This window comes from Lampetra planeri, chromosome 26 (assembly GCF_965212315.1).
Source record: "Lampetra planeri chromosome 26, kcLamPlan1.2.h2, whole genome shotgun sequence".
In the NCBI taxonomy this organism is placed as follows: domain Eukaryota; kingdom Metazoa; phylum Chordata; class Hyperoartia; order Petromyzontiformes; family Petromyzontidae; genus Lampetra; species Lampetra planeri.
In genome coordinates, this window is record NC_136132.1 from 8404884 (window position 1) to 8423993 (window position 19110).

The following is a 19110-nucleotide window of genomic DNA, read 5'->3' on the forward strand; positions in this document are numbered from 1 at the left end:
TAAAATCCCAGCCCGGTTTCGCCCGACCCTTCACGTGGTCGAAGATAAAAAGGACCACAATGCACTTCTTCATGAACTGCTCATGGTTTTTGCATAATGTGCTGTCGTGTGTAGATTTAAACCTACGGTTTTCCAGCAGCCTGCACTGTTACTTTGCGATGATGGAACTTGCTCATCATTTACAGATTTAGCTATTCATTTCCAGATTAAGTCGTGCTAATGACTACAATCACGAGATTGTCTATTTGTGTGCCTAAAGAAGAGGCAATTACACTTATACAAGCACCGCATGGAAACAGCTCCCAAATTCAGCCTTCCAACGAATTCCACCGCGTAAAATGTTGTACCCAATGTTCCAAAATTGTTCATCTTATCGGATATGGAATCTCATACCGCGTCGGTTCAAACGCTCGCGTTTCGAGAGAGGTATGGCACACATCGGTATTCCGGCGTGGTGAATTAACATTCACACACACACAAACACAGCCAGCATTGCCAGCACGACGCGAGAAGACATTCCGTGTCCGAGGCGGATCGCTGCGAACGAGAAATAGCTCATTTCTCCCTCTCAGAAGTGCTCAGCTTTGGACCAGTCTCAAACTGGCCCTCTGCTATTTCTGTCTCTCGTGAAATGGTCATTCCAGTTCACGGCGAATGATGAGTCGAGGCCACGTCAGGGTGTGAAGAACCGCCAATGCGTGCCGCGTGCGTGTGAAACAATGTCACGACCCGGCTAGATCGGGTTGTGATGTGTGTTTTTTTTTATTAGTAAAGTATGCGCGCCGTTTAAAGTATCACCGTCATCAGAGCTACCCGGGAAACCAGGTGGCAAACTTGATGGGAGCGTTTGACTCACAGCTCGGAGCGTGCGAGTCAAACCATGGCCGAGGGCCGACGCGACCTATTGGGAGGCCCAGATGTTGGTCACCGTTCAAGGGATAATTACATCTCTCTCCAGTGTGACTTTGGATTGTAAAATACGTGTTCATTTCATCGAGCAGAGCTCAGCCAAAAGGCCTCACTGATTACGCATCAAAAATTGCAGGGAGTCGATCGACAGGCAGGTCAATTGTGGTGGGGGCAAAGTGTGGGTACCCACACCTCTTCCACGAAAACTCTGGCCAGTGTGGAAGAGTAGGCCAAATACCATCGAGCCATTGGCGTGTGAAATTGCAGAGCTGCAGCTTGACCTGATTAAAATATATATCGTGTTAGCTCTCAAAGAAACGTATGCAAGAGACTCGTACGTGTATTGTTTTATTCGGTTTCATGTGTACATTCGTCAACGTGCACAATGGATGTGGTCACACATTAAACATACTTCACCATAGTCAGAATCTTCAGACCGGAGGAATCCATGAGCTCTTTTTTAATAGATGTTCAGTCGTTGTTATGCAAGCTCCTTTGGGAATGTTTGCACCCAATGGCACATGTCACTTTTCTAAAAGTATCAACGGCCTCAGTCTTTCGTAATGCCGCCCACAACTCTTTTAAATAAAGTATGACTTCAATCACAAATTAATTGCTTTTACAAATGACACATTTCCTTACGTGTATGCATTAAAGTGTACAAAAACTCATGGGACAAACACTTTTCGGCCTTTTCACGTCGCCATTTAAAATAGCCTTCTTTTTAAACGCACGGGGAGAGAGGAAAAAAAGAACTCCAGAGACAACAGCCACGTACAACGGCAGCCGAAGTTATAAAACGCTGCTAATTTTTCAGGACCCCTTTTCTGCTTACGCATGGCCACCAAACTTCCTGTGGGGCTTAACCAGGACACGTGGCGGCTGCTGCAGGCGACCTGGACGGCCCCTTTCCAGCCCCGCCCACTCACGAAGCCACGCCCACTCCACCACTAGCACTGCCCACACAGTGAGCGGCGGCGGCCTCCCTCCTCCTGCTCTCTCTCTCTCGCTCACGTTGGACCTGCCGGACCCTTCCCCACCAGGCAGGCAGCCAGCCCCTCTGGACTGTGCCCGTAACAGACAAGTCGAGGGTGAGGCTGGAAAGTTTGAAACGAGGACAAAACTTCCCGATATTTGTAAATGCTTTGGGACGCGGGTGGGCGGGGGGGGCGCTTTTCTGCAACTACCATTGGCTGTGAGAGACGAATTGTGCGCAACGGCTGCTGCAAAATACTCGGCTTTTAGGAATACGCGAAAGAGCTCTCCTTGTTCCCCACGTGAATTAATATTGTGGTCGAGGCTGAACCGACACTCGCGGTGTCTCCGTTTCACGACTCTATGTAAACAGTGTCTTAAGGACTTTTGCTGGCACACAAAAAACACACTAGAGATGTAAATGCAAAAAAAAGGGAATGAAGTACAGTAATAAATTAGTCGTTTAAAAAAAAAACAAGTGTCCACAAGAACGAGTTGATGAGATTTGTAACGTTGGCGTGTAATATGGCTCGAAGAAAAACAGAGCTTCGAAGGCCTCCTGCCGAATACTTTCTCACATGGACAGCTAAGAGAACTTAATAAGCGGCAAATGTTTGATGGAGTGTGTGGCACAGACGTTTCTGTTTGTATGAGTGTGTAGGAGCAAAACATTTCCAAATCAAGTCTGGTAACAAATTGGCAACCCCCCCCTGACCCTCCCCCCCTCCCAAACACAGTAGAGAATGTGGTTTTGCTGTAGAGAGGTTTCGGCATCGCTGGGGCAAGAAGGGTCACGACTCTTGCGGGATCACTTCCAGAACCTTCTGCGAGAGGATCGTCATGGAACCTGCAAGAGAAAGGGAGCACTCCGCTCGTGACCACATTCATCTTGAAGCAGTGGCACTGCAACAGCGAACCCACCACTCATCTCGTCTCCCACAGAGCGGGCGAAACACAACTCCTCCCACGCATGGCGCGAGACCTCGTGGCTGTGCCGGGTAGATCTCTCCGCCGTGCTTTCGCGGGTTGTTTCGGCACGGTGCCCGACGTTTCGCTCCACGCGCTAGGAGCTTCTTCAGGCTCGGTAAATAGCCAGTGGAAAACCTCGAGCTGTACCCCACCCACCAACCCAAGGGCCCCCTGCTGCACACCCCCCCTGCTGGCCATCCCCCCCAGCTAACACAAAGACAAAGATCCCCCGAATAGCCTTAACATACTGTTGGGGAAAGTGCTGTTAGCGTGCAGCTATGAACGCCGACACGGCCCACGAGGGGCTGGGGTGGCCAGCACCACGCCCTGGCCACCTTTGTCTCCCCAGTGGCGATGATTGTACACACCGCACCAGGTACTCATTTGAGGGCGAGTCGACCTATGGGAGGCCCAGAACCGGTTAAAGATAATCGTCACCGATATTGGCCGTGGGCGAGAATCAAACTCGGGTCGCCGAGTTCGTAGCGCAGCGCGCTAACCGCTATGCCGCTGCTCCCCAGCACACACACACACACAGTGGATGTAACCAGCATCGGCCAAACACCTCACTGCTTAGAAGTTTCGATTTAAAGCTTTCGTGACTGCAGGGATTCATCTTCTTGGTTCTTTCGGTAAAGTCACGTAGATAAATAATATTATTTCCCTTCTACGTGACTTTACCGAAAGAACCAAGAAGATGCTTAGAAGTTACCTGCAATTTACTCAACTGGGATCACGGCCGATTAGCACAGTGAAAGAAGTTCAACGTACATACATACAACTTAAACTATTAAAACTAGATTCGAAGCTTTCGTGACTGCAGGAATTACTCTTTGGTTCTTTCGGTAAAGTCACGTAGAAAGAAAATAAATTAAATAATAATAGAATACGACGTGATAATTGGTTCTTTACCCTTCTATCTGGCAACAAAACTGACACCTTTTTACAAGGAGTCATGTTTGCATAGACCGCAATACCTGCAGTCATAATACAAACAAAAGAACATAACTCTGATAATGTGCACTGTCCTTAAAGTTGATTGATCCACACCCGAGACAGCTTTCCTTAGAGCCTAGTCTCATATGGGTTGGACCAGATGACGCCAAAAGGCGCACAACTCAAAGACAATGCACCATCAGAGTATGAGAGCTCGGGGCAAGCATCTACACTATGGGAACCTCATTTGCCAGTAAAAATATGATAATTGGTTCTTTACCCTTCTATCTGGCAACAAAACTGATACTCTGATGGTGCATTGTCTTTGAGTTGCATTGTCTTTGAGTTGTGCGCCTTTTGGCGTCATCTGGTCCAACCCATATGAGACTAGGCTCTAAGTAAAGCTGTCTCGGGTGTGGATCAATCAACTTTAAGGACAGTGCACAGTATCAGAGTTATGTTCTTTTGTTTGTATTATGACTGCAGGTATTGCGGTCTATGCAAACATGACTCCTTGTAAAAAGGTGTCAGTTTTGTTGCCAGATAGAAGGGTAAAGAACCAATTATCATATTTTTACTGGCAAATGAGGTTCCCATAGAGAATACGACGTTTCGATTGCAACACAAGCAACCATCATCAGGTAAGAATGAATGAGAAAACATAGTAAACTTAGAAATATAATGCAATACAACACAGAGTCCGTCTAACAACAGTCAACACCCTACCTGCTTGATTACGTTCTTCCAAAGATTGCTATTTCTAAGTTTACTATGTTTGTTTTCTCATTCATTCTTACCTGATGATGGTTGCTTGTGTTGCAATCGAAACGTCGTATTCTATTATTATTTAATTTATTTTCTTTCCACGTGACTTTACCGAAAGAACCAGAGTATTAAAACTAAACTATTTCTATTTCATCTTCTTGGTTCTTTCGGTAAAGTCATGTAGAATGGAAATAATAAAATAATAAAAATAAAACATAATAAAATAATAACACATTTTTTAATTATTTTATTATTTCCATTCTACGTGACTTTACCGAAAGAACCAAGAAGATGAAATCCCTGCAGTCACGAAAGCTTTAAATCAAAATGTATTTCTATTTCACCAGGTCAGACCCACTGAGTGAAATAGCTCTTTTTCAGAAGCGACCCGACCCACAAATGAGAGCCCAATGAAGTGGCTCATCCGGTGGAAATGTATAGCAGCCAGACACTCTTAAACGCGTGTTTCTAAATGAGGGAAAAACCGGAGGACCCGGAGAAAAATCCACGCGACCACAAGAAAAGAGAACATGCAAGCTGCAAATATACAGCGGGCGTCAGGGGCGGAATCGAAAACCACGACATCCTGTACACCAGGCAAGGTAGTTAATGTCTCGTCACCGTGGCGTCCATTGGGATCACAAGCAGCAGCAGCAGCCATGTTGCCCCCCCCCCCCCCTACTGCGAACAACTTGACAGGACGCTCTGTGCAAACGAGTCTTGAGACTCGGAGAGGCTTCCATGGCTCAACAAGCGCAATCGTAGGGCAAGCAAGACGGATCTCCCATGGCCCCGTGGGTGTGGCAGCTGCTGGTGCCCCCCGTGACTGGTGAGGGGGGGGGGGGGAGGCCACGCACTGATGAGGTTGAGCAGCGACGGCGGCTTGTTCTGCCACCGCACGCCCACGAAGTAGACGGGGATCCCGGTGAGGATGATGCCGAGGCCGATGCCGCACTCGACCGGCGTCACCACCACGGACACGACGATGAGGAAGATGCACGCCAGCACGAACGAGATCGGCAGCAGGATGTTCACCTGCCACGCCACGGGGGGGGGAGGGGGGGCACAGATAGAGTTGAGAGGACAAATCGATTGGGATGGAGGAAACCGTGAACCTACTTGCTGAACTGCCTCCTGCAGCTGCCTTGTTGAGCTGCATGCGTGAGGGGAGGCCTCACGCAGGCTGCGGCAGTGGGGAGCGACCCGATTTCAATTCCTGCTCACGATTATATGAAGCGGTCTTGGGCCTCCCCTAGGTCGACTCGGCCTCTAATGAGTATCTGGTGCGGTGTGTAAACATCGCCACTAGGTAGAGGCCGGGCGTGGTGTTGGCTACCCACCCTGTGGGGCCGTGCCGGGCCTTCACAGGTGCTACTCGCTAACAGAACTTGTCCCTAGAGCCTGTGAAGGCTATACGGGGGATCTTTATCTTGTGCCACGCAGGCTGCATCTCTGCGTGAGCTACAAACCCCGCACCCAAGACGCTGCACGACAGGGTAGTACCACGATGTGGAGATTCTCCACGATATATCGTACGAGACAAAGTCCACGATAATCGTAATGTCCGAGTGCAAAATATAAAATCTGTGATTAACATCACACGTTTATGTACGTGCTATTTCCCCAAAATTACATCATGAAATAACAAGCACGAGAATTAACTGTTCTAAATACATAGCCATTACCCAAGTCGATGCTTTGCAAAACGTTACCGGCGTCACAGACGACATAGCGGTCATACAACATCATCATGGCCAGAGACATTAAAAGAATTATAGATTGTAAAGTTGCCACGATTATATTCATTTACAGCAGGCTGAGTGAACTGCAGTTCAACAACACTTACAACAATGCATTATTAAACATGTGAAATACAATTGCCCATAATTGTTTTTTTACCCTTTTATCTGGCAACAAAACTGACACCTTTTTTACAAGGAGTCATGTTTGCATAGACCACAATACCTGCAGTCATAATGCAAACAAAAAACATAAAAGTCTGATAATGTATGCACTGTCCTTAAAGTTGATTGGTCCACACCCGAGACAGCTTTCCTTAGAGCCTAGTCTCACATGGTGTTGGACCACATGACGCCAAAAGGCGCACAACTCAAAGACAATGCACCATCAGAGTATGAGAGCTCAGGGTAAGCATTTACACCATTGGAACCTTATTTGCCAGTAAAAAATATGATAATTGGTTTTTTACCTATGCAAACATGACTCCTTGTAAAAAAAGGTGTCAGTTTTGTTGCCAGATAAAAGGGTAAAAAAACAATTATATTTTTTACTGGCAAATGAGGTACCAATGGTACTATTGCCCAGTTATAGGAAACCGAAATCGCGGTGCGAAGCGGTACGGTGGAGTCGCTCACCTTGATGGGCCTAGGTCTCAGCGGCTCCTTGTAGCGCAGCCACATCATGCCGCAGATGGCCATGGCGATGCACAGCCAGTTGAAGAAGCTGAAGAAGTTGATGACGGAGAAGATGTCATCCGAGATGGCGTAGAGCAGCGTCATGAGGCACTGGGGGAAGCGGGAGTGGAGGGCGGGTGGGTGGGTATGAGCGACTTGGGGTTTTCCACGGAGTGCGTTTGCCCACCTGTTCTCAGGGCCGGATTAAGGTCATTGTAAGGCTCTCAGCATTTCTGTTTTGTAGGCCTTCAGTGATAACTTTGTACAGTTGGTACTGCCCATGTTACTAAAGCCGCCGTCCCTCGCTTGTTTCAAGCGTACTTCGTCCAGCCGCTACACAGATGTCGTTACCGATACGTTCAGTATTTAGTCTGCTGTGCCCTAATTCGGTGGGAGCATGCTGTGTGCCGCAGAAAAGCAGATTTAATTTGAAACACTGTGCCTATCCTTGCTATATAAATATATTTATTCAAGAAGATATATTGGTTACATGTTTTTATTGTAGGCTCTTTAGTTTCCGTAGGACCTAGGCACAGTGCCTATTGGGTAATAGGCATATTTGTGCCTAACAGGCCTATTGTGCCTATTGAATAATTGGCGTAGGCACAGTGCCTATTGGATAATACGGCCCTGCCTGTTCTAAACACAGCCGGATAACGCTCCCTTTTTCCACCGGCAGATGCGAATCACACTGGCGCGTGCGTCGCATGTACCTATCATGGGGTTTTCCCACTGGCCATCTGCTGAGCCGAGTCAGAACCAGACCGTGCAACTCTGGCCTCGCAACTAAATCTGGCTCGGAGTCGAGCAGCGCCAGAGGGCAGGGTGAACCCCTTGTTCGCCGTGCGTTTGCTGCGTATGACGTCAGCGGCACGGCTCACGTTGCACAATGGAAAAACAATCTGGCGCCTCCCGAGTCATGCCGGGCTTGGTCTCGGCACGGTCCCGGCTTGGCTCGGTTGTGCAGTAGAAAAACAGGTATCGTCCCATTCGTCGTGTTTGGGTGGCTGAGTACATGAGTGAATATGAGATGCTGGTGTGTGGGTGAATGGTTGAGACATTGGTGGGTAGGTGGGCGAGTAGGTAAGTTGGTGAGTAATTTTCTGGTGGATGGTGAATGGTCGAGATTGCTGGTGGGTGAATGGGTGGGTGGGTGGATGGATGAGTGAGTGAGATGCTGGAAGGAAAGTGCATAGGGCCTCCCCTAGGTCAACTCGGCGTGAAATAAGTAACTGGTTCGGAGTGTAGTAAACATCGCCACTGGGGAGATGGAGGAGGCCGGGCGTGGTGCTGGCCACTCTCCCCCACGTGTGCTGTACCGGCCTTCATAGGCGCCCGCTAACAGCACTTTCCCCAACAGTTCTGATAAGATTATACAGGAGTCGGGGGGAGGGGTGAATCTTTGTTCTAAGGAGTGTGGAGGGTGCTGCAGGTACCGTGAAGAGGAGGGAAGGCACCGGAGTGAAGAGGCGCCGGTGGATCATCGAGAGCAAGTTGGGCAGGTGCCCTTCCCGAGCGCCCACGAAGAACAACCTGCATGGCACGGCACAGCGAACGGCGGGCAGACACAGACACGGCGGTTCAGATGTAGAGGGTGGCCCAAACGCCAGGACGCATAGGGTTATTTTATTTATTGTAACACTGGCATTAGGGGGGGGGTCTGTTGCACCTGGAGGAGGTGAAGAGGGACCCATTGACGGAGCCGAAGCAGGAAAGGCTGACGAACACGGGAATGATCCAGGACATCACACCCAGGTGATAGTTCCCAAAGTCCTGGGCACGCAGAGAACCAATCAGCACGGCGCCATTGCGAATCACAGAAACACAGATCAGCACGGTTGGCTACGTACGATGCGAAAGAAGATCAACATACATACATATAACACTATCCCCAAACGGATGAAAAATTATGGCGTTTAGTCCACTTGCTGTATCGACTTATCCTGGAGAACCAGTAGATGGCACACCTCCTTGACGCCCACAGGAAGGGCGTTTCACAACAACATCTGTGCGGTCATCCACCAACCCTCGCTGCCTCCACAGTGCTGGATTAATGCGACTCAAGATTTAAGCAAGTACCGATGACACATCATTCATTCATTCAAATTATTTTGCGAGTAAAAACTCGCCCCCACTAAAGAGGGCATCGCAATACTTTACAGTATGAATTAAACGAAGGTAGTCCTCCTACCTATCATGGCCAAATAAAATCGTGTCAATAGACGGACAGACCTTATAGCTATAAGTTCCACGTGCAGTGGTTAGCACACTACACAGTGAACCCGGCCCACCCGAGTTTGATTCTTGGCCAAGACGAACATCAGCGGCGAGTGATATCTGAACCAGTCCTGAGCCCTCCCTCCAACTCGGATGGATTACACGATTGTTGGAGGTCATCCATCCAGCAGTGGATTGACAAAACACCTGAATAATCTTGTTATTCAGTATTCATTAACACAGTGAACACCCCACATATAAAAAAGGTTTGACGGAGAAGCGAGACTCTCAGGAGCTGTGGCTGTTGCAGCCGGGGGCGACTCTGCGCACAGGAAAGTGCTCGAAGAATGGGAATTCAAGATGAATAAATATAGGCGGTTGCAGACTGCTGCGGGCCTACACCGAGAGCAGCAGGGGGCAGGGTTGCAGCAAAAATAAATTGCTGTACTGTACTTCTACGCTCCCCATCTTCACGAACTCGCACCAATCGGTGTACGGTCAAATACCCCATGGCACGTACTGGGGACCGGGAGAACCACATCCAGCAGTGGATTGACCAAAGCGCCGTCCGTACGTACACACGTGTGTTTGTGTGTATATATGGGGGGGGGGGGGTGGGGGAGAAAGTAACAGAAACGGGCCAGCTGGTTAAACGGGCTCACCACTGCGACGGCCTCGGACTCCAGCATGCTCTGAGGGGACAGCGTGGTGAAGTACGCCAGGTTGGTGAGCACGTAGACGATGGTGACGATGGGCAGCGAGATGATGATGGCTCGGGGAAGGTTTCTGTGTGGGAGGGGGGGGGCACACGAGTCGTCAGGGAAACCGAGGGGGTGGTGACCTCGGCTCGCCACCTGTAAGCCACAACATAAACTAAACTATTTTTATTTAGGTAAGACCCACCGAGCTGTTTGTCAGAAGCGACCTGGCGACAAAATGATGGCTCAACAAAGTGACTTATCATCATCACGTGGAAATTTATAGCAGCCAAATACCCCAAAACGCACGTTGACTCAAGATGTGGAGGGAAAAACCGGAGGACCCGGAGAACAATCCACGCGACCACGAGGAGAGGAGACATGCAAACTCCAAATAGGGTCGGGATCGAACCCACGACCTCCTGTATACCAGGCGACGTAGTTAACATCTCGCCACCGCGGCCCATAGCCATGGGAAGAAGAACATCTCACAGCTCCAGGAGAGGGGAGAGCTACAGCGATTGTCTAAAGTGGTGCGTTACTATGGCAATGCATCGCACTCGGGGCTTTAAAACCTGGATCTGCAATCCAGAGGTTGCCGGTTACATTTTTAGCAACGTGTGTTAGTTGAAACAACGGTGGAACTTTCGCAAAAAACCTCGCCACTGTCGACCCAGCTCTAAAAATGGGTACAACTGGAGTTTGTCTATCGGCAGGTCGCATGTGGTGGGGTAAAGTGTGTGTACTCCCACCACTATTTTTATTTACCTGGTAAGGCCCACCGAGCTGTATAGCTCTTTTTCAGAAGCGACACAACCAGAAATGATACCTCCGATCGGCACGGTTGGCTACGTACGGTGCGAAAGAAGTTTAATAAACATGCATGCTCCCACCTCAGTTGACGAGTGGGCCTAAATAGCCTCGAGACCTCCCTCTAGCGGAGGCCCTTTTGCTATCAGTGGCGCAATCGAGTACGCTCAAGGGCATTACCTTTCTTTACCTTACAACATGAACTCGAGGACACAATGGGAGGGAGTTCCACAGACGAGCAGAGCAAAGAGAACGCGGAAGAGAGGAAGTTACGAGTTATGCGCTGCAAGGTGTTGGTTAAACACAGGCACGGGCTGAACATGCTAGACCATGGTCATAGATACGGCCTCGCCGATGAGACGACAGCAGCCGATAGTTGAGCAATTAACATTCATGAGAGCAGACAGCCTGACAATTGAGTTCCATCTGTCGATATTTCGATCAAGCTACGATGCGGTGCACGATATCAGTTGGCAAGTCAAAGAGTTTTTAAAAAGCTCCATCGGCTTGGGTATCGACGGAAGCCTGTTGTGTTGGCGGAACGTGGATAGCGCCCACTTACTTGAAGGGCTCAATCATCTCTTCGGTGACAAAATTCAAGTAATTCCTAGAGAGGAAACACACGCCACCACGTGGTAAGTGCGGTGATCGATGCACCAGGCTAGCTGGCCACTCACAAATGCAAACAACACGATATGATACTGTTGACGATCACGTTACACGCAAACAACAGGGTATAGTAATGTTGACGATCACGTTTAGTTTCATAGCGCGGAGTCTTTCGTTCATGCAGACTGCACCTCACAGTCGCCGAGGAACCACAGAAGAGCTGGGAGGTCAGCAGGCATGCAAGCGAGCCTGTACCAACATTTCCTCAAGCTCTGCAGTCCCCTATATATTAAGATGGTTACAGACAATTAACGAGCGTTCATGCACGTTTCTGGGTGGTTATAATACTCTAACAATAAAAGCTGCCATTCACATTGAGTGGCGGTGATGTCACCACACCCCATGGTGCATTTTGAAGCCACGTGAAGTGTCGACGGCTGGTTTGTTGGAGCTCACGGGAGAGACCGACTATAGGTTATCCGAGATTAACCACACATACATTCAGATGCAAAGACAAATTAACGCCCTATATTTAACCAGAACACAGCCTATTAACATTCACCATAGTTTTTCCCAACAAAAGATAAATCATTACACATTTCCACGTCAACTGTGTTTAATTGTCATTTCATTGAAAACTGTTAGTCGAAAGGAATTTTTATACCTGGGGTTAAAAACGACTGCAAACTGTACGCGATAAGTTCTTCCTGGGGAGGCACTGAACTTGCACAGTAGCTTGAGGAACGCGATCGTCCATCCCATATAAAAACCATCGTCAACGTTACTCACGAGTCCGTACCGCCATCCTTCAGTATAGCTCATCTCACTCAAGGCAATTGCTTCCTATAGCTCATCAGCCACGATCTAGCCACTGCTGGATGAAGGCCTCCCCAAGTCACCACCATGTCTCACGTTCTTGCGACACAACAACTAGCTCTTGCACCCAATCTGATTTCATCCCTCCATCTCCGTGCTGGACCTTAGTATTTCAGGTGCGTTTCCTTTCTGTGGCTACTATTCCATCATTAATCTTGACCAATAACCATCGCCCTTTCAGGGACGTGCACCCTGTCCAAGTCCATTTTGCTCAACAGTCAATAGTTTGTCTCTCACTTCACTTTGTTCTCCGATCCATGCGTTACTCTTTGCCTCTCGGCATAAATTCCCAGAATGCATCTCTTGCGTTCATGTCATTTTCGGCGTTTGTTCCGCGAGGCATTCACGACGACCATCTTTGGTGCAACATCTGTAAGACAACGTTCATGAGCCAAGCTCACGAACCCTCCCAAGGACACAGCTGCCTTTGTGGACTCTTCCTTCAGCGGTTTACACATTTAAGCCACGTGTCAGCGAATCTTTTAGCAAAGACATATGGAATAAAAAAAACTATCAGTCACAATTTGCAGTAAATGACAACTAATGCATACAAAGTGAAACTGTTGTTCTGGACCGCGTTATGACGATCGAACACAAAAGCGAAACGATTCGCCGAATTGGGACGGGCAATTTGAGCTGCACTTCGCTGAACGCACGTTGACACGCGCCGGTCGGGGGGACATCCGGTTGTCCCTTTGTCATTTCAGCCCAGGGTGTGAAAGGAAGTAACTTCCCAAAGCCACAGCCACAGAGGTGGGATCACGAGAAGATAAAAGCCAGAGAGAGAGATGGATTTAGGACTGGTGAAGTCGTCTGTGGAATGTGGCCGATCCAGTAACTGAAGTGATGATGTTTTCCCCGCTCGCACTGTCACACTACTTTCACTCGTGCCGCTAGGCATTCATCAATTTAAGTGAGCGGCTCATAATACAAATCATATTCTGTTTTCAATAACAGAGATAGATACACATCAAGGCAACCGCCTCGGTTAAACATTTCTAGACAGTAACAAACCCTGTCACAACATGAGGGCACGGTTGGTCTAAATATTTCCCAAGGTGGCCATAAATTCACGGCTACTTTAAAACAATTTTAACGCATCTTCTTGGTTCTTTCGGTAAAGTCACGTAGAAGGGAAGTAATAAAATAATAAAAAGAAAACATAATAAAATCAAATAATTCTCACGACGTTTCGGCTACAACGCAAGCAGCCGTCTTCAGGTGAAGAATGAAATCGAAAATTTTAACGCAGCCCACATCAACATTTAAAGCATTGTCTGGGGCACGAATTCCGTGCGGTATGGAAATACTTCTGGATGGGGCGATCCTCGCAAATGTAAGGAACGCCAAGAGGCAAGCCCTGTGACAAGTAGATCATGAACATTCACACCGCCCGCCCGAGCAGAATGGCTTTGTGGATTAAAGTTGAGGTCGTCGCTTCCCACTGACGAGCTGTCACATGGGGGCGCTGATGTGTCAAGCATGCAATCTGATCGGAGGGTTGTGAAACACTCGTATTGGATTGGCAGGCAGAGGAAGTGATTTGATACAGCCCGGGGTGGGGGGGGGGAAGATGTAAATGAGGCGTCGTTAGGGAAGCGAAGGCGATTGGTGGAGGATGGAGGAGGTGAAGAGAAAGTTCGAAAAGGGCTGGGAGAAGGGGATGAGGCAGCCATCGAATGGTACGGTTTGTTGTTTATTAAGTTGTTGAGCCAGCTGGCCAAGATTGGGAAAAATTAAGCAGAATATTTTTTTCTAACCTTGACGTTAAAACTGACAATAACATATTTAGAAATAAACAGTTTAAGAGACAACACAACAATATACTATTACAAAAAATGTAAATAAATAAAAATTTTATCACGGAAGACCGTGCGTGTAGTCGTATGCGTTGTGGGAGAATGAAACGGCCTCCCAAAACGCACGCTCTATGGATCTCCCCTCAGAAAGGTTGGTTTGCAGTGCGAGGATCTTGTTACAACTTCCCCGTGGGTTGTGGCATTCCGACCGTGGCTGGGAGGCAAAATGGCCAGATGGCAGTCGAGCAAACGGGTTCACGACTCATTCCACAGCCCTTGCAATGCGCGCGCGGGTTTCTCTCGTTTCCAATGAACCTCTGGAAAAAATAAAAAAATAAAAAGTATTGGAAACTCGGCGAGGAGTTCTAAAGAAATAATAATGTAATGGTTAAATTCCAAGTGGTTATAAAAGCACTTGGCTCACCATCGGAAAGTCGCGAGATAATTTACAAGTTGCACGTCGACTCATCAGACCGGGGGTCAATAAAATGTGTGCCACTTGGTGGCATAGGCAGCAGTGGTTTTGCTATGGAAAGAATCGCCTCTACCATGGGAATGTGGAATTTTCACCAGCTCTAGTCTTGCGTATGTCAGGAATATCTTCAGCAGCTAAATTGCTGATGTCGAGTTCTGCCGCTGGCCACGACGAGAGGGCTTCAGGTGAGAGTTCATGTTGTTTTGTTGTTCCTCCTCCGTTAAAATTAGCGCAGACTACAGTGGTGAACTGTGTGGTCCGTGGCTTTAGGCTGCATGGCCACAACCGCAATACTGTGTGGCTTGTTTTTCATCGGTAGCTCACCGCCGCCCCAGCATTTGATCAAGTATGGAGACACAACGCCGTTTTAAAACAATACGATTAGGCCCGGGCCGCTCGCTCAACGGTTGATTCCCGACGGCTTAATGAGGACGCGCATCTGGCAGAGTGCCGGGCGCAACGCTAACACAACACCGGCGGCGCACGCGTGAATGAGAAAACGCGCGAGCGCAGCAATAGCGGCACGGCGGCTGGGCTCTCCGTCGCGTCACCTCGTCCGCAGATTAAACGAGCGCGAGCAGAAGAGCCATCACGAACGATTTCACGCATGCTTAAAGATTCGTCCGCTTGGTGACGAACGCTCGAAACACAATGCAGCCGCCGCCGTGAGTACAAAGGGAGCACTGTCGTGAAACGGAGCGAGCGGGAGACGCTGCCAGCCACGCGATGACGCATCATGGGAACGCTTGGCGGCGGATTCCGTGTGCCCGCTGCTGTGTGCCCGCTTGTGTGCGCCCGCTGGACACGTGCCGCACAAGACATGTTTGTGACTGCGTGTAAAACAAGCACACGATGCACATTGCGCGTCAGCGGTGTTGCCGGGGTACGGTGATATATACGTGCCGTATAAAGTAAGGTCCGTGATATTTGTGTCATCCGTTTGACAAAATACCGTTGTCTCGTGATTTCATCGTTGCTCATTCTTTTTTTTATCTAATTTTATTTTCCAAAGAAATATTAATGGAATACCATAAGTGCAATAATTAACCTTCTAATTAACTAGTCATTGCCGATTAAATTAGTATTTTGCAAAATGGCTTTGGGAGCATTTTAAGGCATGAGCATTACATGATATCATCATGTTCATCATGGATTTATTTATTTTTCTATCGTGCATCGTACAACACAAGTGTTTATAAGCGTTGTAGATTATAAATTCGCAATGATTAGAAGACTCGTGGCAGGCTTTTGCCGAGCAAACTGCATTTCAAGACCTTTAAAAGGTGATCTCTATCGGTACTGGAAGTACAACAAAGCGAACAAATGTACAATTGTAACGTGAAACACAATGATCAATTTGCGGTGGAAAACTGACACCGCGATAATCATCATCATCATCATCGTGAAAATGACTCCTCTGAGCCGGAATAAGTGGAACGTGGAGGGATCCCGTCCAGAGGTGCACTTGACAACAGATTTGAGATTAGTTTTTTTCCCCCCAACCCCGTCCGTGTTATCCAACCAGTCGAGTATTCGAATTGATGATCCGTCGAGTATTCGATTGCCCAAATATCAGACATCCGAGCGCTTCCCTCGTTCATCCATGGGCAGATTATCCGGATCGCAGGTCAAACGTGCTCATTCGTGCTGCCCAGGTGCGTGCTGGTTCAATCCATTAGCTGCTCCTCGCTTGTCGAAGGTCATGGACCACAAACGCCGTTTTGCAGGCAGACCGATAACCAATAAACAACAGAGAAGACATTCGCCATCCTCATCCTATTCTACGTACATTAAGAATGATGACTGTTGTCTTAGCCTAATGTACACTTGTTTTGCATTGCGCGGATCTTTGTTTGATCTTGGTCCCACATCCTCCTCCCCATTACCCCCTAGCCGACAGCGTAAGGACGCCCCCCAAGGAGATGAAGCGATGAAATCAGTTCTTGTACGCAGCAGGCGCTGGGCGGATTAGCACATCGCAGAATTGTGGGAGATAGTGACTGCTTGGGGAGGCTCTCACCCATCAGTGTATTGATCATGGCTGCAGGTGATGATGGCGATGATGGACGATGCATGGATAGTGACTGTGGCTCTCACCATCCTCCGTAAGCGAAGAGGCCGCTGTAGAGAGCCAGCACGATGCTGCCCACGTCCGTTTTTGTTCCGTCAAACACGCTCTCCGACTCCAGGTAGGGGATGTCACCTGCAGGACACAAATATCGGGGTGTGGGAAGAGACAGCGGCGGCACGGGTAAGTTGGTGAGCAGAGCTCCTCCTGTGGGGCGCGGCGGAGGAGGCTTGAGTGCCGCGTAGGCCTGAGTAACTGCGGTCAGCTATTCAGCCTTCGCCAACCCGCATTGACCGGCGTGGTGAAGTATGGTAAAACATCCCCCGTGATTCAGATTACATGGGGAGGCTTTCCTCCACTCATGGCTTGACAAAGGGCCGTAAATAATAATAATAACAATTATAGTGTAGAGCAACAAAAAGAGAGATGTCAAAGTGTCTCATGCTCAAGCGACCATGAGGTAGTGCTCATCTCCACTGCTGGACCAGAGCCACTGGCGGAAACTCCACATTATGATGGCTGGAACCAGTCTGTGCGATCACAACAATGCTTATTGCACAGTGTACACAAATTTCAACAAACACTTGTGTATACATTTTTCGTCCCCAGTTGCAAACTGGCCCCCTCTTGGACCCGCTAGGCCTCTCCAGTGGCTGACCGTCCCTCGGCCCGCGTGGCCGTCTGTCTGTAGCTCGCCGTACAGGAAAGAGCGCAAAAACATGTTTCCTTTTGTTGAAAGGTAGCGTGCAAGACTACGACCGTGGGTCATGTGGTCAAGCTCAGGACGCACAGCGGGGCGCGCTTCGGGGAAAAATGTCACGCGATCTCCAGTCGCCTGACCCCAAGGCTCAATGACCAGGCAAACTCCCCCCCCCCCTCAATAGGTCAGTGAGACCACAAAAAATAACATCCTCACATGACCTAAAGGGCCTGTGCGTGTACAGTACACGTAACACGGCTCATCATTGGCCGTCAACCGATGTATGTATGTTGAACTTCTTTCGCTCCTTATGTAGTCAGCCGTGCTAATCAGAGGTGCAGGCGAAGGACAACAAACTATCTTCTTGGTTCTTTCGGTAAAGTCACGTAGAAGGGAAGTAATAAAATAATAAAAATAAAACATAATAAAACAATTCTCACGACGTTTCGGCCACAACGCAAGCAGACGTCCTCAGGCCTGAGGACGGCTGCTTGCGTTGTGGTGCACGTCGTGAGAATTGTTTTATTATGTTTTATTTTTATTATTTTATTACTTCCCTTCTACGTGACTTTACCGAAAGAACCAAGAAGATGAATCCCTGCAGTCACGAAAGCTTTAAATCGAAAGACAACAAACTAATCACAAAAGTTCGAAAGAAATTAGTTTCCAATTTAGATTTTAAAGTGCATAGCTCCAGCGGCTATCCTAATATCGGAAGGAAGAGCGTTCCAGACGGCCACAGAAGCACGACCGAAAGTGAGCAATGCAGTAACCGACTTTGTTCGATGGTTAAGGCATCCTCGTTATCCCTGGTGAGGCTACACAACCCAACAGTGGTGCATTCGCTGCTTGTTGCAGGGGTTTGCGGTTTGAATCTGGCAGCCGCCCTTGGTTATCTCTGCGATGCTGTGGCACTACTAGTCATTAAAATCCTACACGCCGTCCGCTCAAGACTGGACGCGAAAGATCCCCCGACATCAGTCGCAAGAGTTGGCCATTGTGTGCCGATGTCTTGGGAGCCCATTTAACAATTTTGATTCATTGCCCGCAAAGTACTCGCTTGGGATGATGCGGTACACACAGAGCAGCAATCATCGCCCTTTGCTGGCCACGATAATGCCCTAGCATGCGACTGCCGGAAATGAACGAGACCTCCCCTGGCCACTCTGAGTTCTCTCCCGATTCAACAACATCGGCGAGAAAGCGCGCACGGCTCTGCGTCACGCACCGCACCGTCGCAAGCGAAGGGGCGATCCCGCGGACGGCGGTCACAGTCGGCGCGACGAGCCTCGTGCACGTCGAGTGTGCGCCGACCCCGCTTTGACACTGGGCCCTCCGTTGATGTTTTAGCGCCGCCGATATTTACAATGGAAAGTTCACGCGCGTTTGCCCGCACAATGCACCGAGGTTTATCTTGCCGCCGTTATCTAAATCCAACACAATGCCCTTCCTCCCCCCCCCCGCAGCGGCGGAAGAAATTCTATTCAAAAATAAATCCAGGGAAAGGTAAAACAGGGGGCAAAACATCCCGAGCGGGGATTTCACAACTGGGGTCCCATGGACCCCTACGGGGCTCGAGGCGGCATTGTAGCGGGGGGGGGGGGGGGAGGATGTGGTTACATAAGAAAGAGGAGCAGCGGGGGGGGGACAAACACTTGGCGAGTTTGTTCGAGGGGCCCCTCGCTTCTTCCTCTGGGTGCACATCAAACGCGCCGTCGTTGCATAACGCAGAGGCATCAACGACTCCAGGAAGGGAGCTCACGCCAAGGGGCTGCCACGGCCCCCCCCCCCTCTCCCCTACTACCCCCTCACACTGCCACTAAAACGTCTCATCGCAAAAGTGGTTCTAGGCCTCGCTTGGACGAATGACCCCGCTTTATCACATCTGTG

General features: G+C 49.0%; 1 protein-coding gene across 2 annotated transcripts in view; it reads right to left on the bottom strand.

Moving 5' to 3' along the window:
* Positions 1–1241: 1241 nt before the first annotated feature.
* Positions 1242–19110, bottom strand: part of LOC144727654 (large neutral amino acids transporter small subunit 1-like) — a 58858-nt gene continuing 40989 nt past the window's right edge. For both annotated transcript variants that reach the window (XM_078606633.1, XM_078606634.1), the window contains exons 4-11: positions 16550–16655; positions 11256–11300; positions 9848–9971; positions 8638–8741; positions 8405–8501; positions 6930–7079; positions 5412–5589; positions 1242–2731 (exon numbers count right to left, since the gene is read on the bottom strand). In XM_078606633.1, the coding sequence (XP_078462759.1) occupies positions 2676–2731; positions 5412–5589; positions 6930–7079; positions 8405–8501; positions 8638–8741; positions 9848–9971; positions 11256–11300; positions 16550–16655 (860 nt within the window). In that variant the 3' untranslated portion in view covers positions 1242–2675. The remainder of the gene's footprint in view (positions 2732–5411; positions 5590–6929; positions 7080–8404; positions 8502–8637; positions 8742–9847; positions 9972–11255; positions 11301–16549; positions 16656–19110) is intronic.